This window comes from Andrena cerasifolii, chromosome 12, assembly GCF_050908995.1.
Source record: "Andrena cerasifolii isolate SP2316 chromosome 12, iyAndCera1_principal, whole genome shotgun sequence".
Lineage (NCBI taxonomy): Eukaryota > Metazoa > Arthropoda > Insecta > Hymenoptera > Andrenidae > Andrena > Andrena cerasifolii.
Genome location: NC_135129.1, coordinates 6712717 through 6738001, shown reverse-complemented (window position 1 = coordinate 6738001; position 25285 = coordinate 6712717). Strand labels below are relative to the sequence as shown.

The following is a 25285-nucleotide window of genomic DNA, read 5'->3' as shown; positions in this document are numbered from 1 at the left end:
ATTTCAGACCTGCTGTTCCATAGTTACACATTCGACCAGCTCGGGATAGGGGGGTCCAGATGATTAATGAATATATTATAATTTATGGATATTTTTCTATTTATTTTTTTGCATAGTCTCTTAAGACAGCGTACTAAAGGTAGGTAATACAAATTTCCTATGAAAACTGTAAATTATTCCTGAAAAAAATTCTTAAATATGGCTTACTTTTCCGGCCGTCACAGTGGCGTTCCCCCTTAAGGGGGTATTCTACCCAAAAATTCTATTTTTTTTTTTGATTTTCAAATATTTTAGGGTTTCGAAAATATGTCTCTAAAAGATTAAGGTGAAATTCGAAAAACTCCCAGAGTTATAGGGGTTTAAGGCCGCAGCGTGGCCGGCAGTCGTTCCCTCGACCCTTGTATCTAAAGAGGCTATGACTGCCAGCAGAGAAGAGAGAGCTGTCCAACATAATTTTTTTGAAGCTCAGGAAGGTTTCCTCTACGGTCCTGGTATCCCAGACTAGGGATAAGTTACAGAAATTAGTTATCTACCGCAACTTCAGTCGTATAGGTCGTACTGCATGAAAAACTTTAATGTAAAACTTTAATGAAACTAAATAAATTTATCAACTAGCCCCGATCTCCGCTAAAATCTTCAAAGCTCTCATAATTTTAAAATTCTCATGCCCCCAGTTTTTCTGTGGACCGAATTATAGAACGAAGTACAAGAATTTAGTGTAAAAGATCGTTGAGTGTTTGTCACGGAGACGAACTGTCGCTCATAAAGCGAGGACGAGGCAAGCTGCGGTCGACGCCGGTATTCGAAATACATGTGATGGTGAACGTGCAGTCCATTCTGGCGTGTACGCAACAACGGCGTGCTAACCTTACTGTCACGCCGGGGCCAAAGGGATGTAAAGCCGCGATAACGCCTCCGAATCGTTATTGGGTGTGATAGAGAGGCCACCCCTCATCGTTTACAAACCGCTCTGTCGTGGAAACGAAGCATCGTAAACAGCCGGCAAGTGGATGCCTGGAAAACTATCGCGCAATTCCCCGCCGCCCTTGGTCGCGTAATTCGCGAAAAATGCGACTTTCTTTGACGACCCCTCTCGCAGGAGCGGCCAATGGCGGGAAGAAGCCGACACCGTGGGTAGTTTAAACAGAGGGCGGGTCAGCAGTAGCATTCTGTCGAGCTTCGTCCTCTCATGACCCCTTTTCAAGCTCTCTCTTCATCCCAGCTTTACTCGAGAGGTTTCTATGGTCGTCTTCTCGATTGACCATAAAAACTACCGTCCTTCCGCGAAGGACTCCCGGTAAAACATAGCTGCAGCTTGTAAGCCCGAAATGATGCATAGACGGTGGCGCGTTCGCTGCGAAGGCCCAGGCCTCCTCGCAGAAGCCCGGGCCGAATTACGAGTCGTAAAACGTGCGAGCCGAATCGCCGGCGTACCAATCGAAACAATCGATAAAACGAACGCAGCCGTGGCGCGCGGATAAGGCTCGAAAGAGCAAACGACGGCGGAGGGGGTTGGTGTCCACCCAATGGTGGCAGGTCGAAAAGAACAGAGGACCCTCGATCCTTCGACCAACTTTTGGACAGCGTCCTGAGAACTGCTCCGTCGAGGGAAACGAAGCATATCCACGAGGCCGATTGTCCCGAAACGACGATACACGGATAGAATCGGGGGACAGAGCGTACGAGATGATCGGCGTAGGCGTCGAGTGGTCACCGTGCCGAGCCGTCCACCTGGCGGGGTGTCGGGTTTGCGCAGCGCAAAACGCAAACGCAGGAGAGCGCAGAGAAAGCCGCTTCAGCGCATGGGGCAGCAGCGCTGGCTGCGAGGGTGGTCGTTGGGGTGGTTTGGGTGGTGTTGAAGCGGGACAAGGTCCGGCAGAGAGGACTGCCGCGGGCCGAGAGAGAGGCTAGGAGGGCCGCGGGTGTGCTGGGGAGGTCGAGGGGCGCGCGTCCGAGAGAGGGTTGCTGGCTCGTTGGTGCGATAGAGTCGGCGAGGAGGTGAGGTGGGGGTGCCCGGCACAGGGCCACGGCGCAGTTGCTACTCAGACACGGGGATGCTCGCAATGCCTCTATCAAAGGTTACCGAAAATTTCCTAAAACGCCCGGTTTCCGTATCGCGATCGCCGGGAAAATCGGTGTCGGGTGCGCGGGAGGTGCTCGTAGGCGAGGGCCGAGGCCGCGGACGTAGGCGGCCGCTCGACCGAGTCTTCGGGAGGATCGCGGGGGCGCGTCGAGCCGCGTTCCAAGTCTATGGAAAAGAAAGAAAGGAGGACCGAGGAGCGCGCGCGGGCCGGTTGATCGTGGCACGTCCGGTGGTGAGATCGTCGCGTTCGCGAACGGGGTCGAGGGCGCGTGATGAGGTGAAGGCCCCCAAGGGAAAGAGCGAGAGAGAGAGAGAGAGATAAAGAGAGGACGAGAGAGAGAGAGGGAGAAGGAAAAGGAGGGAGAGAAAGAGCAAGAGCAAGAGTTCAAGGAGGAGCGCGGATGCGGAGCAACAAGGAGACCTCTGTGCTTTCTACCCAAGATCACCGTCCCGCGACGTGCCAGCAGACACTGGCGAGTCGCGAGGAGCACGTGGGGGAGAAAAGTCCGGGAAAGCACGAGGAGAGAGCAAGAGAAAGAGGCTACGAGCGAGAACCGACGCAAGGGAGAGGAGGACGGAAGCAGCGTCCCGACGCGTCTTACCACGACGCGCAAGGAGCGACGCCGCGCGCCTCCCTAGAAGGGGAACGAGGAGCTGGAGGGGGTGGCAAAGAGGTGTCCGCGGCGGGGGTGGCAAAGACGCTCATTCGTTCCTCGAGTCACGTGGGCCTCTTCTTATAACAGAGCTTTTTCCTTTCGTCCCGCGGGAAATTCGAACCCCTAACGCCCGACTACTTAACCCCCCTCTCTCCCTCGTAGGAGGGTGAGACCTTTCGTTCGATACCGGACGCCACGGTCTTCCACCACCGATGATGAGTCGCGGATTCGAGTCGCGTTTTTTTTTTTTTTCAAACTTCCACCCTTATTTCTGGCATGATATTTCCTATATTTCTTAAGAAATCAGATCAACCGAGACTTGTAGCTTTTCTCCGGAATTCTTTATCGATCCACCTCGGTCCTTCGATCGGATATTGCGAACCGCGTCGATTCTCGTAGATCGTCGGATCGAATCGATCTCGGTCAGCGGATAAGACGCGGGTCCTCGACGAGCTCCCCCACCGGTATTCTTTCTGTTTCAGACGCGTCGCACTGTGTTGTTATGTGTTGTCATAGTTATTTCATTGAAAAATTAATTTCGCCGTTTCCGAAACCAGCACCGATTTCTGTCTGTGAAACACAAAGTCTGAACAACTCCTCTTAAGTTTCTGCCGAAACCGGACTCGATTACTTAAATAGAACACAAGCTTTCTTTCGAGCGATCCTCATTTCGAAATTACGACAAGTAAGAAAAAGACGACGAGGAAACTGAAGAAAAGGAAAAGGAAGAAGTGGGAAAAAGATATAGGAAACCAAGAGAAAAAAAATATACAAAAAAGCACAAAAAAAGAGAAGAAACGAAATTTAAACAAAAAAAAGCATTGCCTTAAGGAGAAGAAGAGTATACCTACACTGTCGAAGGAACAAGCAGGAGACACAGGGGGGAAAAAAGAATAAATTAAGAAAAAAAAAATACAAAAAAACACTTTAGACGCCTAACAAAGTAAATTGTAAAGATATGACTAAAGTATATTTTTAACAAGTTTTGAGAAACTTTAGATTTTAAACGTAAATTTTAAACGCGAAACATGAAGAAAAGCGATAAAATTCTTAATAACTAAAAATGTGATCTAAAAGTCGTTGCTACTAAGAGAAGCCTTATGTCCTTGTTTCAATTAGTTCGGTTCCAAACGTAAGTACCTCAACCAACAAGCCGAAACAAACGTTCGCATGGCCTGCTGCATGCTCTTTCTACTATTAAATACAGCTACCGAAACTCCGCTACATTTCCACTCATGAAAAACGCCTCGCACTAATCTCGATCGTCCGCGATCTCTTCGCCGCGCCGCGTCGGTCGGGGCCATCTAAATCACACGGACGCGGTCTTTGTTCGCGAGCAGTCTTACTCGTCGCAATAATGACAGATCCCTTTACGGAATGGCACACCCAGCAGCGACTGCCGCAAAAGTTGCCTCCCGTAATTGTACACTTTCGTGCGTACAGCACCGCGCGCTCGCCGCGGCTGCAACACTTATTACAGTAAATCGGTTAAACGCGAGAGTGTCCGTAATCATAGCAACTACGCCGTAATCACTACCGTCGCCCCGTACTATTGCCATTAGGCGCATTATCATTATAATTCGCAGATTATTAAGCGGTACGCGACGTTCTGATGGCTACCTGGCTGGCGACGACACGTTGCGTACGCTGCGTGGACCGCCGATGTGTAAACAAAGCGCAATCGCTAATCAACACCAAAATTGCACTCGCTAATTGCCCAAGTATCGAGCCAAAAATTCGCCCGTACCGCAAATTTCCGAGCCTCGAAATACTCCACAGCGCTCGAGAAGCCGCCTGTTGCAAACCGGCAAGTCGCGAAGCAGAAAACTGCTTAAAACGACGATAAAGTAACGAGAATTTCCTAAGTCAGCCAGCGAATGGGTATCGGTTTCGATCACCGGGCTGTTCAAAAAAGCTGATTATCCCGGGGAAATGGCGGCGAAATCGTTGCGAAACGAACGCGAAAAAGCGCGTATACAGGGGCGGGGGTGGGTCTCGAAATCGCGATCGTTGAAACAGAGGATCAGCGAATTTTAGTCGGCTAGAATTTATCGTCGAAAACGGGGCGCGTCGAAACGGACGAGGGGGGAAAAAATCTGCGACACATGGGCCGCGGCAGTGGAGAGGGAGACGGTAGGATTGGGGGGGTGGTGGAGAAAAATTGCAAAGCGAGCAGGCCGCTCGAAATCATTTTATTTTCCGTGCAACGATGACGCACCGCTGCCAGACCCGGGAGCCAAGCCGATGATCAGGGGGTGAGACGCGCGACCAGAGCAGGAGAGTAGGTGGGGTAGGAGGATGGGAGGGTGTGCAGGGGTTCGATTTGAAATTTCCTATTTCGCAAGCGAAGGACTGGCTTGAAAACCGGCCGCCGCATGCAACGTAGCGACGCGCAACACGCGAGCGTTACGTACGAGCGAGAATGACGAGAGAGAGTGGGCGGATAGGGGGTGGTTGCGCGGGATACCGGCAACAGCGCGCCTTCGTCCGGCATTTTTTCGATGATTTTCAAGCGAGGGGTTGAACTGCATGGTTTACGTGTAGGAACGTGGGCGCGAGAGAGCGAGCTAGAGAGTCTATCATCCCATTTGGCTGGGTTCGTCGATGGTCGGCGTCGTTGCGCCGGGAATGCCAGCAGGGGGTGGTGGACAGGAGCGGAAAGGCGTTAGGGTGCCCCTCGGTGGAAAGAGGAGGCGATGCAACTCGGTGTCGGTGGTAGCATGAGCTAGGGTGAGCGAGAGGAAAGCTGACGTGAGGGAAAGGGAGAGGAAGAGAGAGAGAGAGAGAGAGAGGGAGAGAGCGTGAGCGAGAGGGGGAGGGTGGCGGGCCTGCATGCATTTTTTTTCCACACCCCGCGTATTGATCCCGGAGTCATTCAAAATGGCGGCCGGGGCCGAGTCAGCCAATGACTGCCTGAATCGATGACTGCAGCGAGCCACCCTCGGACCGGCCAATGGGAGGCCGTCGCACGGCGTTCTATGCGGGAACCACCACCCCGATATATATACGAGAGACACCGGCCTACCACCTACCACCTTCCTACACCTACTAGTACGTGCACACGCGTTTGCACGCGTGTCTGTTCCCTGTTCCGGGTTCGAGCTCGTCGATGACCCGGGACACGTCGATGATTTCCACGGAAAATTCCCCTACCCTGTCGGCGGACTGCATTTCGACCCCCAAAAAACCGCCCAACTTTCGACGATCGCTCGCCAGGCTCGGCCGGCTATTTCCGTCCAGACCGTTCGCATTCGACGCGATTAACGGCCCCACCGCCACCCCTCTTTTATTCTACCCCACGCGGAATATCGGCAATCGGAACCTGGACTCGCTGGCTGCGACCAAAGTAATCGCCATGCCGCTGGAATCATCGACGATGTCGTTGACCGGTGGCGGCGGCGGTGCCGGTGGTTCAACGACGATCCTCCCATGCTGCTTCTTCGCGAAACCCGTGTCCGCTCCAAGCCTTCCACTTCTACTTACGCGTATCTAGAATCTAGAACAGCGACAGTCAGCCGACTGATTCGTGACACGGTTCGATCTATAGCCTTATCTTGGTCACCTTGATCCTGGATACGCGTTCTCTTATCTTATCACCGCGTTCGTCGCGAGTCGCGGAAAAATGCCACTCGAGCGCCGCGGCGAAATCTTCCGTCTCTCCCCTCTCTCTGTGCTTAAAGGGAATAGGCAGTCAGATCTCTCGGAAATCAAGTATTTTTTGCGAATTAATTAGAAGGAGATGAATACGATTTGTGACTAGTACTTTTGGGTAAAGTTTGTCAATACTATAAACAGTAAAAAAAAATTATTTGAATAATATATAGATATGTATGACAGCGCTATAGTTGCCTGATATATAGGTGTTTTTTCTGTAGCCGCTGTTATTTTGCAGTGATTCTAGCCGTAAGAAATTGAATTGTGAAAAAACCTCTGAAATTGATACTTTGCCCTGACTCCCATTCTGCCCTGAACCTATTGAAAAAGAAAAAAAAATAAAAACTATAAAAATGACGGCTGCAAAACGGCAAATTTTAAAGAAACTTGATTTTTCGCCAGAGAAAAGATCAATTTTATTTATTTTTTTGTCAAAACTCCCACAAACTTACGCGTAGGTTCAGGTCGTAACTAGACGTGTTTCACATATGCTGAATTTTTTTCAAATCGACTTGTACCTCCGTTTTTTCGCAATCACTGCAAAACGAAGAGGAAATATGATTCCGAGAAAAACGCGTTTAAAGTTTCGAAAGAGGAATTAGTCTACCTGCGTGCGCACAGAAACGGTTTATGAAGCGCTCGACTTTTTCGGCTGTAAAATCCTTAACTTTGCGAATTTTAACGTAAACCAAACGGCATTTTACTCGAGAAGGGTGGTACTTTCGAAGAATATAACAATTAAAAAAATCGAGTTTCTGACTGCCTAGTCTCCTTAACGCGATCGTCCAGCGAGATCCCATGAGATGATCGCTCGATCTGCCTGACAGAGAAAGGGAGGGGGAGAAGGAAGAGGAGAAACACGGAACGGACAGAGGGACAGGACGGTGCCGATCGCCGAATCGAAGCGCATCAATCGAGAAAATTTTCTGCCGTGGCACTCGTTGCCGCACTTTGTGCATCGCGCGGGGCAAAGAGAATGTCGAAACTGCACGAGGCACGAGGCACGATTGCATCACGGTCTCCGCAGCGTGCACCGCGCGTCGCGTTGCATCTGTGTGTGCATATGTACTTAGATTGGCTCCTATTGACATAGCCACAGAGACGACGACGACGGTGGTGGTACAGTCGGGAAAAGTGCGAGCGACGAAACGTTCCACGGCCTCGTCGCGCGGACTGCCCGCGCCACGCCGACACACTTTGATCTCCGATATCTACGAGACCGGGGCCACCCGCGCACGGGACGCCCGATTTTCTGTCAGAATCAATTAATAAAATCGAGAGTTCCTCCGGGCTAATGCTTCCCTTTCGAGCCTCTTTTCTGACCAGGGGGATCCATTCCGGGGCGCGCTGCCTCCACGGTCCCTTTTCCCTCCAATCCGCGAAGCCTGTACACCGGTAATCGTCGTCGAAATTTTTGATTAAACTCGTAGCTGGACCCCGGAGTTTGTGGACCGAGCGATGTTTGCCGAATGGGACGTTCAGTACATCGCACGGGCGGATTTTGTTGATCGTTGTCAACAGCCGGCTCGTGTACACAGCTTCGACAAATTCGACATGTCGCGTTCGTGTCTATACAGATTTTGGGGTGGCAGACTTCTTCTGACACATTCGACTCTCGCTTCGCCCCGCAGCCAGGGAATTCCTGCGCGATTGCACGCAGGCTCGGCTGTAATTCCTGCGACGTTCCATTATTTTTCGAAATTTCCATGGGGTAATGGTTGGTGGGAGGGTAGAAAGGCGAGTGTGCGTGCACTTTCTGCCGCAGCTGTACTAAGCGCACGATGGAACGGTTTTTCTAGCGCGGGCAGTTTTTCTATTAAGCTTCATTTGTTTCTTTCATTGCGTAATGCGCCGGACGCGTCGCTCATTTCATCCTACTGCCGAGCACTCCTACCGTTAGAATTCTTAATCCGGATTGCAGTTTCGATAGTTCGTGTGACGTTTGTCCCTCTGATTCGTCGTTCCGGTCCGTAATCGAGGAAACACTACTTGACGCGAATACCCACGGCGTGCCTTCGTGGAAGTTCGGTGCCCCATCGGCTTTCAGAAGTAGGTAGACGTGTGAGTTTCTTTAAAAAAAAAAAGTACAAAGAGAACAGATCGTGCCTCTCGGACATCTCGCTGCGCGCTTCGTGCTCCCTGGTCGTTGAACAGGAGAGGATCATTCCGCTCCCGAGCGATCGATATTCCCCGCGAACCTTAGCACGGACAGAAACCTAAGGAACGAGTCACCATTTTCTGCACTCGTTCAACCCCTGTTCCCGGGCTCGCCACCAGGCGTCACCTCTCCACGGGGTGGTTTTCTCGCGAGGGGATGAATCGGCGAGGCGACTTCACACGAACAGCAAACGAGACCTCGCCACCGGCTTTTCAAACTTTATCATTTCTGACACGAAACTCGAAGCAGAATCAGAGATACGAACCGAGGCAAAGGCTATCGCTCTTCTGCCCCGAAAGAAGGCGGAGATCTCCGAGGGGTATTATTACAAAAAGGAAGACACCGCGAGCGAAGAAATGGCGGGGCCACCGAGGGCCAGAAAATTCTATACCCACAGCAGGAAGCGGTGGCGCGATCTCGTCGACTGTTCAAAGAGTATCGAGAAAACGCTTGAATCGGAGACGGTTGAAAAGAGGGAGAGAAGGGCGGAGTGGGTCGAGGGTCTCGTTTCGGCTGAGAAGGCGGACAATCGAAAGAAAGAAGGCAAGATCAGGGCCAGAAGACAAATGTCTTCCTACGCAGAGCGGTGCGTTCTATCAGGGTAGTCGATCGAGTCGATTCACAGAGAGAAAGAGTGCCGTGCAGAGGCAGAAGGAGAGGGAGAGACAGAGAGAGGGGGGAAGATGCAAGTGCACGTGCACGTCGTATGCACCGACTTGGCTCGAGTTGGCTTGGTTTGGCTTGGCTCGGCTCGACCTGACTCGACTCGAGTATCCTTCTGTGTCGGTTGGTTCGTCGAGGTTCCAGCTGCCGATCGGGATCGGGGGAATCGGGGGAATCGGGATCGGGATTGGGATCTAAAATGCTACATGAACGTGTGCACGTACGTAGGTGCAATTGGTCGTTGGCCGGACGGTTCCGTACGCTCGCTGGCCGGTGCATATGTGCGCATATAGCTCGCGATCCACCCACCCTTCGTCAAGGAGCGACTCGACTCTCACCTGTTTTCACCCTGCCGCTTCATTTGAAATTTAAAACGAGCCTCGATTGCCCAATGCGTCCTCCCTCCACGCCCGTCCCGCGCACTTATCGCCCCAGTCCATAAATTCGTGCGTATTTTCCCCCGCGGTAAAAGTTGCGGCCTACTTGAAAAAATAACCCCGGGTAATCCTGCATGGATACCCGGTTGTTTGATGGTAGATAGGTCCGACCGACTCGCAGACGAGGAATCATCGGATAGGAAAGCAGGTCGATAGAAATTGGGGAGCCTTTCCACGTGCCGGCTCTGACGCACAGTTCGTGGCATTATTCGGCAGATAAGAATGGAATACAGTTTGTAGTTGGTCGGAGAGGCACGAGGGGAGAGAAATCACGAGGCAAACGGCGCGCCGCGGTACAACATGGGAACGAAGGAAGCGCGTAGGTACTTTCTCCTCCGCAAATTCCTACCTCGGTAACAGGCTGTCGCGGCCGGAAGTTCGATCGCGATCGTGGTACAGGGGCCCTTCGTCCCGTCCACTCCCCCGCGCTGCCGTTTCGCGTGTTTATGCAGATGCGTGCATGCCGAAAAATGCTCGCACGGTTACGGACATCTGTCAGATTCGCCGACAGATAGATCGAGGCCCGCCCGTGTCGAACCTCTATCGAACACCGTCCATGCCCCCGCCCTGCGTCGCGCGGCAAAATTCTGCATGGATTTTCAAAGCGATCACGGTCGTCGCGTGGGGAAAGGGTTCGCCCCAGGCTCGAGAAGAACGCCAGAGAGAGAGAGAGACGACGACGAAAAGCCGCGACGCGACGCACAGTGGGACGGATCGACGTTTAGGTAGGCATTTAGTTCATTTCTTACATATTTCAAGATTTAATGATTATAATCTAAGATTACAGGTAATATATTGTATAATAAATACAATAATCATTTTTTTTCTCGTCGCTCTTTTTAATAATGGGACTTCAAGAGTCCCTTCATGTTGATTTCCATGTATATACATTCGTACATATGGATCGGGACTTATTAATAAATTCACTTCCAACATATATTACTCATTATTATTATATTTGAACATTACTCAGTTAGTGTAATTTAAAGTAAAAAACATTCAATTTGCACAATTATTATTGCAAATAAAAAATTGGAGAAAAATAGTATATTTCTCCTGACTTGCACCTGCGTTTGTGCAAAAAAAATATCAATTTTTGAAAGGCTCGGATGCGGTCGCATATGAATAATTGAATTTTGTGAAATTGAATCTATCCAGAGTTATGAGGTATGCTTGAATTTACGGACAAATACGAACAATTCTTTTAATTTAGAAAAATACGAAAATGGTAACAAAAAATCTTAATTTGGCAATAGAATATAAGTGTTTATATTTTTCATTACAAGAAAAAGCCTAACTAAAACTATTCCCAAGTGTAAAAGCTGATCATTTTCTAAAAATGGAAATCTAAAATTTTTTTTAGAATATTTAACTGAGGAAGCTCAGAACGCCCGAAATAATGATTTTAAAAACTACTGCGAATTATACGCAAAAAAAGCAGCCGAAAAATGACAAATCAAGATGTTCTAAATAATTTATTAATAAGCCCCGATCCATATATATGGAAATCAACATGAAGGGACTCTTGAAGTCCCATTATTAAAAAGAGCGACGAGAAAAAAAATGATTATTGTATTTATTATACAATGTATTACCTGTAATCTTAGATTATAATCATTAAATGGTGAAACATGTAAGAAATGAACTGAATGCCAACCTAAAATTCGATCCGTCCCACTGTGCGACGGGCCTTTTCACGGGTGACTTGTCGTCGGGACGAGCGCGTGTCGCGTAAAGGCAGCGAAACGGACGAAGGGCAAGGCAGAGGGCCGATTTCTTGCTGGTATTCGTCCACCTGAAGCGTGGAGAGACGTTGGTCTCGTGACAGGTAGTCGCGGAGGGTGGACGCTGTGTACGCGACGTGGCGTGGTGACACGACGCGCTCGGTCGCGGTGGGGGTTGGAGCGAAAAAAAAGTGTTGCTCTTCTCCGCCCTCTGGACTAACACTTCCACGTGGCGTACACGTGGAAAAAAGGACGAGGCCAGCGTAAAAATGCGACGCGTGGGGGTCGTGGCGCGGTGGTGGGAGCGAAAGCGAGCGGAGGAAAGGAGAGAAGAGGCTCACCCTCCGGGGGTGGAGGGTAGTTGGCGCGCGGGAGTAAGTGACAGCTAGCTAGATGGAAGGAGAGGGACGGTAGGGAAGAACGAGCAGGGGAGAAAGACGTTGGAAGCGTTCGGGGAGGGATGGAAAGCTTAGCCGGTAGAGGGGTAAACACGTTAGACGACCACGACGAGGAGGGGTGAAAAGAAGAGAAGGGGCCGTCTATTTGACGAGGAGGATGCGTAAGACGAACAGGATGACCATCGACCACCCTCGACTATGAAATGAACATCGGCGCCTCCGCTGCAAAGTCGACGTCCTCGTCGAGGTCGACGATCTATCTTTCGATCGTGATCTAGCAGCTTTCGCGGGAGCCACTGAAATCTCGAGTTTGCTAGAGTAGGTAATTACGGACACGGTCGAGCGTAGAATATCGTGGTGGATGAAAAAAGTTAGATTCGAAGGGTCGGACTAGTGGGAAGGGATAAAAAAGAAAGCGCGTCCCACTCCCCCTCGTGCTAGTTAGTCACGCGTGTGCGGCCATACGGAGCATAAGGGAGGAGGCCATTTTTATACGACGGTCCCCTTCTTTTTATTCGTACCTCAGACTACCGCTACACACCACCCCCTTTACAGTGGAGGCCGACAGCAATTTTTCGGTCAGTCGAATTCGTCGGTTCGTGACGTACGCACGCCGTGTTCCGTGCAGACTAGACCCGGTGTGAAACTCGGAATCGAGAGACGGGACGAGACGAGACGCCCGCGAACTTGGTCGAGAGAGCGTGACGTATCGCGCGCTTCGCTGCGTCTTCGAGCTCTCCAAGTTCGGGCGGAATTTTCAAGGGCAATCTTGTAAGAACGAAGCGAGGATAAGTCCGCGCGCGTGTTTATGTTCGCGTTAAAGCGAGCCGGGTCCGACGCGGAGGGTGGCATCGGCGGTCCAGGTACATATACACAAGGATGATCCGAGTTCTTGCACCCTGCCTTTCCGGAGGGTTTTCTCGAGAGAGAAGCTTCAGAGAGGATAGAGGGTAGAGGGTGGTCGAAGGTAGGGGGAAGGCTAGCGGGAGAAGGGGAGGTTGGAGGAAAACGAATCGAGGGAAAACGAGACAGCCGCGGAGAAGGGACGAGAAGGAGAAAAAGCAGGAAAGGGAGAAAGAGAAAACGCCCCACTCTCTTTCTCACCCCTTAGGTGGGCTACCCCCGTCGGAGACGTCGGCGGAGAGTCCCCCACCCACCGAGCACTCAGGAGAGTAGCTCGACGGCAAAAGGAGCGGGAGGACGCGAGGGGTGGCCGAGTGTTGAGGAAAAGGGGGAGACAGAGCGCGCGCCTCGACCAAGGCTTTCTGGTGGGGGCAAAGGAAAAGAGGGGTGGCTTGAAAACTGCTGTCCTAGGGAAGGCTCAGTTTTTCGTCCTCTCGGAGGTAGATTTTGGTCGTGGGAGGACCTGGCAAGGGTCGGACGTCGGTCGAGGGTGACCTGGGCCGGGGCCCAGGTCCTTCGGACCCCGGCTCGCGAGCCTCTTAGGCGGAAAACCGAGCTGGCAAAGGGAGCCGGAGGCAGCCAGAAATTTCGCGACCGCGCACCACCTAAGACAACGCCCCTACCCGAACACGCGTTCTTTAAGGCACGAGGGGGTGGCTTTTAGTCAGACGCACGCGGTCTGAGAAGCGCGCCACCACCGGCCCCCGCCGACGGAGAAGGACTTAGCGTTTCTCGCGAGCCGCAGACCCGAGTCAGTTTCGGTTCCTCCTCCGTCAAGGACTCGAGAACGCGGAAGAGGAGAGAGCTTTTTCCTCGATATTTCGTACACGCGTCGTTGTCGTTTTCGTAGTCGTTGCCGTTGTTGTCGTTGCCGTTACCGTTGTCGTTGCCGTTATCGTTGCCGTTTCCATCGCCGTCGCCGTTGCCGTCGCTGTCGCCGTCACCGTCGCCGTCGTCCTCACCGTCGCCGTGAGTCGTTATCGTTGTCGTCGTCGTCGTGCTCCTTCGTCTTCGCGACTACACCGGGATACTTGGAGCAACGCATCGTCTTGCCACTGACGGACACTCTCCGCACATTCCACTGCTCGAACAGAAGTCGACCAAGTGCGTTCACGCGCGATCATCGCTTCCTTCGTCTACTGCATATTACCACTGCTACCGATCCAACGTTTCTCTCCCTGTCGACACGAGAGACCCTTCGATCCGATCGGAACGTAAGGAGATCTTGGACTTTTCCTCCCATTTCGCGATTTAGTACCCCTCGCAGTGCTCCGACTTGTCGTGGGACTTAGAGAAAATTGTGACAACCACCCTCGTCTTCTCGAGGACGGAGAACGTGGCCGCGAGACACCGTGTCGATTGTTTCTTTTTTCCACCGGGGATTTTGGTCACTTTTCCCCTCTTTCGGCCAACCATCGCTGATCCACCCCCTCCAAACCGACTTCCCTGACATGCCCGGTACACGTCATCGTCGTCAGCAGTGTTTCGTCGTGATCGTCGACAGCTCGGTCCGTTCTTAATCCCGCCAACAAGCCGGAAATGGAGTGCCTCTATAAGATACGGCACGACGAGCGGAAAAACTCGCAACGAGGAATTACTGGGACGATTGGCTGCTCTGCCTCTCGTTCGCGGATCCATGGGAGATTCGACTGAAGGGTCGGCAAAGATCGCGATCACGGGAGATCAGTCAGCGACGACTGAGCGTGTCGATGTCGCGAACGATGGGGATGATCGCGTGCAAGGTGACGACGGACCTACGATTGCAGTGCGACGAATCTCGATTTACACGAGTCCCCTTGAATTTTCCAGCCGTCGTTGTGTTCGAAGAATTTTTCTCGCTATGTGAAATCGCGTGTTCGTCGGTGGAAGAGTTTCGAAGCGTTGTTGGAGCAGAATCGTGGCAAGGAATTCTCATACCCCTCGCCGAATCGCGTGCAGCTCGTTTTCATCGAACGGTAATCCGGTTAAATAAGAGAGGAGCTCGCGTACTAAATATTTACCGGACCTCTAATAGCCGGCGGGAATCGTTTAAACCACAAAAAAAAACACAGTGCTTCGGGATTACGCCGGCATAGGAAAACGTGTGTCGAGCCGTGGAAAGCGGGATATCGCGTGAAATCAGAATATCGAATGATAATTTCAGGGGTTGGCTTATAATTTTTCAATCTCGATCGCGTCCTCTCTCCATTCAGCATCTATCAAACGAGAACAACTGTGCCGTTCCCCCCGTTCTCTCTGTCAAACTTCCGTAATTTTCGCCAACGATTCGCGTAGCTCGGTGACCGACGCTGACGCGACGGCAAAGTGTTTCGCGGCTCACGTGTCAACAGAAAGCAACCCTTTCAGAATAATCAGTTGTCGTGAAACTGCAGGAACCGTGAAGGCAAATACAGGGGTTGACAAGTGAAGAATGCGATTTGTTCGTCCTTTGCTGCAAAGTACCTCGAGTGATAGAGTCTTGTCGTGCTCTATCGAACTTATTCCTCGAGAATTAACGATCGACGAGATTCGTTCAAGTGCAATTGTTAGTAACGTGTGTTCCTTCTCCCTTGTTCACGTCCCGATCCTCGCCCTCGATGTCCGTTTGCCGCGAATCGAAGCATATCGAGGTCGATGCTCGTGTCTTTAGGGATTGAAACGAAGGGTCGAAGACAGTTTGAGTTTTTCCAGTGAGTGGCAAAGCGTGGCGCGAAATCGTCGAGTAGCATAAGTCGCGTTCAGTGCGAGGTTGTCGAAATCCTATAACCACCCTTCGGCCTTCTAAACGATAGCCTAGTTGCATGCCTCGGCCGCGTTCTAACGAGAAATTGCGCGAGGATTAGTGGCTTGACTAGCGCGATACGCGGCCAAGGGATAACGTAGGATCGGCATAAAAATAGCGTTTTCTTTCTGAATTGCAGCTTCGAGCGGGAGACGCATTGCAGCAAGAGATTCCCGCGCAGGAGAGGAAGACTGGACAAAGCGGAAGAAGCAGAATAAGACGAGCGAAGCAGAAGAAGCGGAGGAACACAAGAGCAAAAGAAGAGCGAAAGCGAGACGCGTAGAAGCGGGGTTGCGACGAGAGTGATTTCAAGTAGCGAAGAGAGAGGAAGTTTCGAGCGCGAGAACGCGAGAGTGAGAGTGAGGAAGAGAAGAAGACGAAGAAGAAGAGAAATCTGGACGAGAGGAAGCTAGTGGAAAACTGGTGGATAGGAAAGGTGGAAGTGAAGGTAAAAAGAAGAAGAGCGAAGGAAGAGGAAGGGAGAGCAAGAGGCAGAAGAATCGGAAGAAGAAGCTCGCTAGAGAGAACCTCGCGCCGCATACATATATATTTCAGTGTGTTCAAAAAACGAGTGTACCTAAGTGCAATATTATTAAACCTAAACGATAATAAGAAGCAACCACAACTACCATCGACGATTTATCGGTAACGACGAGCGGTTAATCGATAATCGAATAGAATTCCTTTTAAAGAGTTAAAAACCCTAGAGTCGCATTTCGAGGAGGAGTCGTGAACGGACGCGAGTAACAGGACGAAGAAGAGTCGTGACGGAAGAGGAAGCAGCGGCGGAAGCAGTAGCGGCAGCAACCTCGACACACTGCACTGTGCGGACCGAGTGACACCGAAATCTCGCGACAGAGGAGAAGAACTGCCGTCCCGGTACGAAGAAATCACATACACACCACGTATTCACACGGTGGACGGGCGAGTCCCTTCTTTTTACGCTTCCAACGAACCAAGGGCTTGAACGTTCGCACCCACACGCACACACACGCACCACATCGACATAACGGGGCTTACGAACTACTCAGGGCAAAACGGGACGAGCAGTATCATCCAGGAGTGCGATTTCTCACCCGGCAGAGCGCAAACGAGCCCACGACGCTTCTACTTCGTCCAGAGAGAAGATTCGCGTCTGCACGGACTGTCCTTCTCGTTCACACCGTCCGGGCTGGGCAATCCTGAATTTTAACCAGAACTTAAGTGTATGATAGACTTTAAGTTAGATAGAACAAAGAAATAGGGTGTTCTCCACAGTGTCGGAGGACGTCCGTTCGCGCGCGCGCGCATCTTTAACAAGTACACACACCCACACACCCACACCCACACGAACGTACACACGTACACCTTCAGGTACACGTAATCTCGACGAGAACTCAGACGCATCGAAGCAAATGCAGACCAGGGGAAGGAGGATCTGAAGAAGTCGACCGAGAGGCGAGAGGAGAAGAGATACGCCGAACCGCGGATACGCACGCGAACGATCAGTGACAGAATCTAAGATCGATCGGTGATCGCGCTACGGGAGACACGTTTCCAACATCGAACCAGACTTCTGCTTAGATCGAGCAGAAGAGGCCGAGCAGAAGCTCGACCGCCGACCGAAGAGTTATCTCGGGCAGGGGACGAAGAGGCGAAGAGGTAATAGGACAACAGGGAAGGTGTATCGAGGGAAAGAGTTTCATGAGCCAAGAAGCGGGAGGCAGAAGCAGCAGCAGGCCCGGGAAGTCGAAGCAGGTGGCGAGTAACTGACGTTGCCCGCCGCCCACGTCGAGCGAGAATCGTTGTCCTTAGGACGATCCTGGGCTAAGGAGAGCGCGATAGAGCGGGTAGGAAGATAGGAAGGAACGGCGGCGAGCGCGGAAGTGTGCCGGCCGTCGAGCTGCTTACCGGAAGGGGTGCGAAAAAGCGGGCAAGCTGCGCCGGAAGGGGGTAGCCCGGGCTTCTCGCGAAGGCCTCAAAATTTCGGACGCGACGGCGGCCCTGGACCTACGTGCCCAGACGCAAGCCCAACCGGACTTTGGCTTGGACCACCACCAGCAACAGCATCACCATCAGCAGCAGCAGCAACAACAACAACAGCAGCAGCAACAACAACAGCAGCAGCAGCAACCGCAGCCGCCGCAGCAGCAGCATCAACAACAACAGCCGCAGCAACAGGGACAAAGTCCAGAGTCCCGTCCACACCATCACCTTCAACAGCATCATCATCATCAGTATCATCCCGGGAATCATTTCCACTCTGGCGATTCGGGGGGTGGGATAGGAGGTGGAGGAGGTGGCGGTGGAGCCGGAGGAGGTGGCGGTGGAGGCGGTGGAAGTGGCGGCGTTGGAAGTGGCGGTGGTGTTGCTGGTGTTGCTGGAGTTGCTGGAGGAGGAACGGTCGGGCCAGAGGCTGACAGAATCGTCAGGATCCACGACGAAGACGACGAGGACATCGCCGAGAGGGAGGACGAGGAGGAGGACGAAGATCCCTGCAGCTCTCCGGAACCGGACCTCGACAACGAGCCGGAACCCATGGAGGTGCAGGCCTCGGCCGTCACCGCGGCGGCTGCCAACCTTCACGCGCTGCGTCAACATGTCTTCAAGATGTCCGATTACTGGCAACAACCGCAACGAGTGCCACCTCAGCACTCGCCGGGGATACAGCACAGCCCTATCTCCATCTCGACCCAACAACAGCAACACCAGCAGCAAGTGCAGCAGATGCACAGTCCGCTCGGGCAGCAGCAGCAGCAGCAGCAGCAGCCGCAGCAACAGCAGCAGCAGCAGCAGCAGCAACAACAACAACAACAGCAGCAGCAGCAGACAGCCGTCTCGCAGGTGCAGCAGACCGCTAACACAGCACTAGGTCAGAGCAGCAGCCCGCAGCAGCAGATGCAGCAGCAACAACAGCACGCAATGTCCATGGGCCAACAAGCGCCTCAAGGAGTACAGCATCAATCTCCCCCGGCGCCGACGACCCCGTCGCCCCAGGCGGACCACCAAAGTGCCATCGCGTCCAGCATGGCCCAGAGCCTCCACAGCCTGGCTCAGGCACAGCAGACCAGCCCGTCCCTGACCGTCCAGGCGGTACAGGCGGCCCAGGCGCTCAACCAAAACTTGGGACAGGCCCTGAGCCAAGCCCTCACTCAGAACATGCAACAGAACCTGGGGCAAACGTTGCAGCATAATCTCGCGCAAAGTCTGACGCCCAGCCTGTCGCCGCAACAGCAACAGCAGCTACTCAATCAACCGCAGAATCTTAGCCAGGCTAGTCAGAACCTCCAGCAGAACATCCAGAGTCAGGCGCAGAATTTGTCGCAGACGATGCAGCACCAGGCGCAGAATCTCAGCCAGAACCTCGGCCAGAGCCTCAGCCAGCAGGGACTGCAACATCAGGCGCAGAATCTCACGCAGAATATGCAACAGCAGGCCCAGAACCTGACACAAAATCTGCAACAACAGGCGCTGAACATGGGGGGCAGCATCGCCCAGAACGGCGCCCTCGCCGTGATGAATATGTCGACGAACCAGCAGCAAAACTCCCAGAACGCGATGCTGAGTCCGGGCGCTACCAGCCAGGACTCCCACGACGCCAGCCTCACGGAGAAACTCGTCAACGAGCTGCAGGTGAGCACACCGTTCGGCGATTCTACCGCGCCGCATACGATTCGCTTTCTGCTTCCTTTTTTCCTCTCGCATTTATTCTCTCGATCTCGGTTAGACGCCTCGCCCGTAGCCCCGGAGAGAACAGATAAATAACTGGGACGAGGCAACCGCGATAAAAGTGCATAATGCGCCGATAAATAGGGTCATTCACTTGGGCCGACTGACGCCGGACAATACTTTCAAACAGTTTCTGCCAGCGCGGAGAAAAATACGCGTCACGCGGAACCTTGTATTACGCATACTCCCTGCTCGCTCGTTTCACCCTCGACAATAACACAAGCCTCTCAATACTCCCAATCAGAACCGCAACTTTCCATCGAATATGGAAACCTTCTATTTCATTACCGCCGACCCCCGAATTAGACTCCGGGTTCCCTAGACTCTCGAAACCGGCATGCGTCTCTACCCCAACGATGGATCTCGGCGATCTTTTGATAGAAAAGAAGCAGGCTCGTCGAAGCCGTTCGGGATCGACGAGAGCCTCCGTGTCGGCTTAACTGGATGACTTTCAATAAATCGAGCTACATCGTCGACAATTTCGCTGACTGTTTGAATCTGCGACTGTACCGAGATACACTGACCATGGTTCACGCACATTGGAATACGTTGACTTACCGCGTCGCGTACTTCGCAACGCGCGTACACACACCCACACCCGCACCCATACTCGCGCGCAAAGCCACAGGCGTGCGACAGAACGAGCGAGAGAAGGAGAGTGAGAGCGAGGGAGAGAGAAAGGAAGAAAGAGCAAGAGAGAGAGAGAGAGAGAGAGTGAACGTGGACGCGATCGCGCGAGCGCGCTGGCTAGCTAGCGAGCGAGCGAACGAGCTAGCCGGCGAGCGAGCGAGTGAGCTAGCGAGCTAGCGAGCAGCCAGGCGGACAGGCAGGCAGGCAGGCAGGCAGGCAGGCAGCCTGGCAGGCACGCACACATTAGAGTCACGGGGCCACAAATGCAAACGCGGCCCACGCACACCGATGCGACGAGATGCAGATACGTCGCCTCTCGGGGTTCTTGACCCGCGCAACACAGATAATACTATACGCATACGTCATACGGTACGCCGAGAAGATGTTCTCGAGAAAATATCGCAGCGTGCTTCTGCGATGCCGCACGGTCCGCCAGCTTCGATACGAGGAAACTAAGTAAATATATCCACGCGCGGATCCGATTCGGTCTCGCCGCTAATAGCAATCCGAACCTTTTTCGTTCCGCCCTTTTTTTTATTTCTTTCATCCGCGAACAGCACAGGAGAACCGTTCCTATGTCGTTTCCATGCGAGGGGACCATCTGCTTCTGTACCCAGTGATTCTGGAAGCTGGAATTACGCCGAGGAGCATTGGTAGAGGAGCTTTCAAAATGCCTCTCCGTATTGTCATTTCTTCTCGATCGTCGTTATGGAATCTACGTATTCTCCTCTGGCAATCTTCCGCGGGCTATCCCAGCTCCGATAGTCACCTCGCACGCTAATAATCCTGATAGCGTCCGCCGATACTCTGTCTGACCACGAGGTTTTCCTTCGGTGGAGGGTCAGAAGGGTGGGTGGAGGCGAGTTTTCTAAAGAAGCATCGGGGCTCCGCGACGCGAAATAGTTTCACGAGCTACCGTAGGCTAGTGTCCCGAGATCGCTAGGCAAGATAGCGATTTCGTAGCGATGCTGGTTAGCATAAAGGGCAGCGAAAAGTAAACTAACACGAGCCTCCTGTCTTGCCCGATAGTCTCGTGCCTCTGCGGCGGGACTCGGAGGTGCGGGAGGCGCCGGCGGAGGCGGAGGAATGGGCAACATCAGCGAGCGCACCCTCGAGGAATGCTGGTCCACCCTGCAACGAGTGAGTTGAACACTCAGCCCGTTCAAAATCCCCTTATTATTATGTATTCTCCTCGTCACACAAACAGCATCCCGTAACTTATCACCTTTTTCTTTCGCCCGATTCGTGTAGGTACTCTCTCGTGCATCTCTCACCCTATATTATTTATGTTCCTCCCCGCACGTTCATGCAAGAACATCGACCCGCTGCTCACGTTCTCTTTTCATTTTTTTTTTTTCGCAACGATTCTTTGGTTTCGACAGCACCTCATTTTTCGCTTTCCTCCGAGAGAGAGCGCGACCGTCAGCGTTCTCGTTGGTTTCATTTCATCTTTCGTTTTGGTTTGTTTTTTTTTTTCTCTCCGCCCGCATGCTCTACGTGCGTGTATGTGCTTCTGTAAGATCTGTGTAGTCTTAACGCAACATTTCTGGCCAACAATTAATCGCAGCTCATCGAGGCTGCACCACGATCAACGACGACGACTCGATCGTCCACAGGATTGACCGTCGTGGCGGTTCGAGATCGATCCTCTACTTGCTTCCCCGCCGTTCGCGACACCGCTCGCCAACAGCGAAACAGAGAATTTTCGCGGACGGGCTCGTCGGTGGACGACCGTCTCGCGTCTCGCCGAACGGTACATCTTGGCAGCTCGCGACACAATACCGCGTTTAATTGTTCCGCAGGCGCGTATTCCACGCACGATGCAACCGATTTAATGGGACAGTCCGTCACTGGATGGATCGATAGTACACGCGTCCCCGCGTATATGGCGTTGTCCTTTTACGAGCCGAGAACCGAAATGAAGGGAAAGGAAGCACCGCTAACGAGCCGTGAATCGAGTTGGAACTATCGTTCGACTCGGAGGAGCGAGAGACGCGTAAAGCGAGGGAAAGAAACGAGAAACATCGCCGGGGACAGAGACGGTGGTAGCAAAGCGGGGACGGGCGAATGGGGAGAGACTGTGGAACGAGTAAAAAGAGAAGCCGCCGGTGGAAAACTTTTAAATTCTCCTGCCGAGTACGAAGCAACAATTTGTTTCGCTAAGTAGCCGTGCCCGTCTTTTGTTTTTCCGACTTCTTTTATTACCGCCAGTCGCGGGTAGGAGGGATGAATGGAAAGGTGGAAAAGAGGGCGGTGGTTTCCACCCCCGTCGTCCATCGCCACCTTGAAAGCGAGTCGCGAGGCTGAAACTTTCGGAAAATCGCAAAAACGCCGCGCGATGGCGAAGTTTTCGCGTTTTCCCGGGATTTAATTAAAACGTTCGCCTCCTTTGTGCCGCTCCGACCGCGAATCTCCATCGGGAGGGACAAAATGTTAGGTACAACGCGCTCTTGCAACCCTCCGCTTTATCGTCCCGCGAAAGCGTTCGATCATTTCCAGAATAGCAGTCGAAAAATTGCAAACCGATCGAACGACGACGGTGGCAAACGTTCGGGCGTGTTTGAACAAACGTTGTTGCCGGTCGTGGGAAAACAAAAGGGCGCCAAGGCGGACGAGAAGTCCCGAAAACATTAATGCGGTGCAACGTTGAATAAACACTCGTCGGCCGAGCTGGGGTTCTCATGGTTGCCGATCCGGGAAGGGCGTTTTGTTCTTTCGCGAGCTCGAAAATTAAAATCCAATTATTTCGACACCTCTGCCCGACCCTCCGGCGATTCAAATGAATTTTTTGCGCCGACTCTTTCCCTCTGGATCTCTCTTTCACCCCGCATTAAACCGGTTCGCCGCCGAAGCGGTAACGTTACACAGCCACGGGCCTACCCTTGACCGATCCGCAGAGTCCCGATCTTGAATCGACGACAGCTGCCAGAACCGGAACTGCGCCGCGCGGTGCAAAGAGGAAGACGACGAGCGAAAGGGGAGAAACGAAGGAGAAGGCTCTCCCAGCCCTCGAGATCGATACTCGAGCCTTCAACCGAGAACACGTAAATAATCGAATGGAACGCCTACGAATTCTAACAAACTTGATCCATCTTTGGTCAGTAAATGGCCCCTTCGAGCTAATCGTACGGGTTCGCCAATCGTATGCGCCTCAACTGCAGTTGAACCTGGCCAGCAGGAGCTGAACGACGAGAGAATCGAAGGACAAGGTGCTGACGCTAGACGCGTCTTTCTCACGATCGCGACCCCTTGAGCGCAACTTTTTTGCTTACCACCCCGCAGCGGTTCCATCGTATTATTTAAATAACGGTGTTCGCGCGTGTGCCATTGTTTCACTAACCCTTCTACTATTACGGAAAAGGAGGGGAGGTCTGGGGAGAGAGAGCTTTCTGTTTCGAGTCGAAGGAGAGAAGCCGGAGGATGAAAGATCGTAGGCAGCGAAGGGGGAGGGTAGGACTTCCGTGCCGCGTAGCCGTTATGGCGAAGGCAAAATTACGACATCTCAAGTCCAGGGGCAACCACCATATCCCTTCTGCCCCGACTGGAGCGCACCAGACCGAAGTTTCCTGGCTTTTCAGTAATTTTCTATGATTTTCAGATCGCATGATCGCTAACAATAACGCGGCGGCCCCGTGCCGGCTGTTAAGATCCTCCTAATCGAATTGTTCGATCTTTGGTGGGAAACCGTGGCGCAGGGTGGGACAGTGAAGTGGAGGGCAAACAGACTTGTACGGAGAATCCTGCTGTCTTACGAGCGAATTTACGAAAAAAGACGAAGCGTCTCAAAAGCGTTGGCGAAAAATTGGTGACAGTTTCTAGATCGGGCAGGAGCAATGATGCTCGATAAATCGCGATAATAATTTGAGAAAATCTGGGAGAGATGGAGCGGGAAAAGCGTGCGAGTTGGCGGGCGCGTTACAAAGTCGTGTGCCGTCGCGGCGTCACGTTCCGTACGCGCAGCGGCGGACGGTTCTTTCTTCCTCTTCTTTTTCCCCCTTCTTCGCCGTTCGCTCGCGCGCGGTTCCGCCATGACCTACCCCAAGCGGTCGACGAGAAAAAGAAGGAGAAAGGGGGGTAGAGAGGAGGCGGAGGAGGAGGCAGCGGCGAGCGGGAAAACGAGAGAAAGAGAGGAGGTGGTGGTGGTGGAGGAGGAGAGAACTCACGCGCCCACACACGGCTGCGAAGTTGCAACGCGGATGACCAAGGAGCGAGGAGACGCTGGCGCGAGCGAAAGAGAGAGACGGCGCGGCCTATCGGTGCGGAAAAAGGGAGGGCGAGGCGGGCGGTACGCGCAGAGTTTATTCTTTGTGTCGCGCGTATGGCTACGCGCTTTTTTTTTATCGTTCGTTGACTCCGCGGTTCGCGATCTGCAGCCACAGAGAACGCGTTCGCCACGCCGCGCCGCATCGCTCTCGGCACGATAAGATTACGCTCGCAGGGGCGGTCGTGCACGATTCTGGAGCGATCGAGAACCTCCCGGCACCTTACTCTCGGGGAACTTTCTTTTGGAGCTTCGCTCAGGCTTCGAGTTCTATCTTCTTTAGGGTATCGGGCCATTCCACGCGAAGTCGGACTCTTTTCGGAGTAACATTTCGGATTTTGGTGCAACTTGGATATAATGTAGTCTTTAGGGGTATATAAACATATCTCGAAGGATTTTTCGAAATGTAAAAAATTGTGGATGTTACGGCTCTTTGAAATATAGTGTTTACTATTTTTCCAAAAATTATAACTGTTGAACTAATAAACTGATAAAAAGGACCTTTTGGGTGCTTACAGTGCAGATATAAGAGTACCTAATAAAAGTTATTTTAAAATTGGCCAACTGAAAATTAGTTGAATGTAACGCTGCGTCAAATCACAGCGGCTCGACTGGTCGCTCGGGCCGTGCGGTAAAGAGCTGTAACATCCACAATTTTTGACATTTCGAAAAATCCTTCGAGATATGTTTATATACCCCTAAAGACTACGACATATCCAAGTTGCACCAAAATCCGAAATGTTACTCCGAAAAGTGTCCGACTTCGCGTGGAATGACCCTATCAGGATTTTTCTTCTCTTATACCTAAGAGCATTCTGCTCGTTTCTTGAACAACCCCCGTCACTCCAATTCCAGAGTGAGAACGACTGGGGGATGAATGTGGAGCACTACGCGCGAAAGAATTGCGAGACTCGAAAGTGCAAGAAAAATGCGTGCAACAAGAGCCGCGCCTCGTTCCGACCTACTTCGCCGTTCCCTAATATCGTGATTCCTCTCGTACTATCAATGAAGCGGTGCGCTGGGCACTCTGTCCGCCGATTATCCCGCATAATATACCGTTATCTAACGAGCAACCGGTAATTATCGCAAGTTGGAGACGCGACGCGTACGGAGGCAGCCATTAACCGCAGCTCGTTCTGCTCGAGCGCGAGATCCGTCGATCCAAGGAAAGCCGAGGAAAAGAGATCCGATTGGAGTCCGCGGAGGCAGAGGGAAAAGTGGGGAAAGTGGGAAAACGTGGATGAAAGAT

General features: G+C 52.4%; 2 protein-coding genes across 14 annotated transcripts in view; both read left to right on the top strand.

Moving 5' to 3' along the window:
* Window positions 1-15715, top strand: part of LOC143375194 (uncharacterized) — a 29745-nt gene extending 14030 nt beyond the window's left edge. Inside the window, exon 2 of the mRNA XM_076824082.1 lies at window positions 15577-15715. Coding sequence (XP_076680197.1) covers window positions 15577-15655 — 79 coding nt within the window. The 3' untranslated portion in view covers window positions 15656-15715. The remainder of the gene's footprint in view (window positions 1-15576) is intronic.
* A 25-nt stretch (window positions 15716-15740) lies between these two features.
* Window positions 15741-25285, top strand: part of Dati (zinc finger protein datilografo) — a 59476-nt gene continuing 49931 nt past the window's right edge. For 10 of the 13 annotated variants that reach the window (XM_076824058.1, XM_076824047.1, XM_076824046.1 and 7 more), the window contains exons 1-2: window positions 17273-19049; window positions 20805-20915. In XM_076824058.1, coding sequence (XP_076680173.1) covers window positions 17955-19049; window positions 20805-20915 — 1206 coding nt within the window. In that variant the 5' untranslated portion in view covers window positions 17273-17954. Of the gene's footprint in view, window positions 19050-20804; window positions 20916-25285 lie in introns of all 13 variants that reach the window. The other 3 variants (XM_076824057.1, XM_076824056.1, XM_076824055.1) reach the window with 2 other exon arrangements.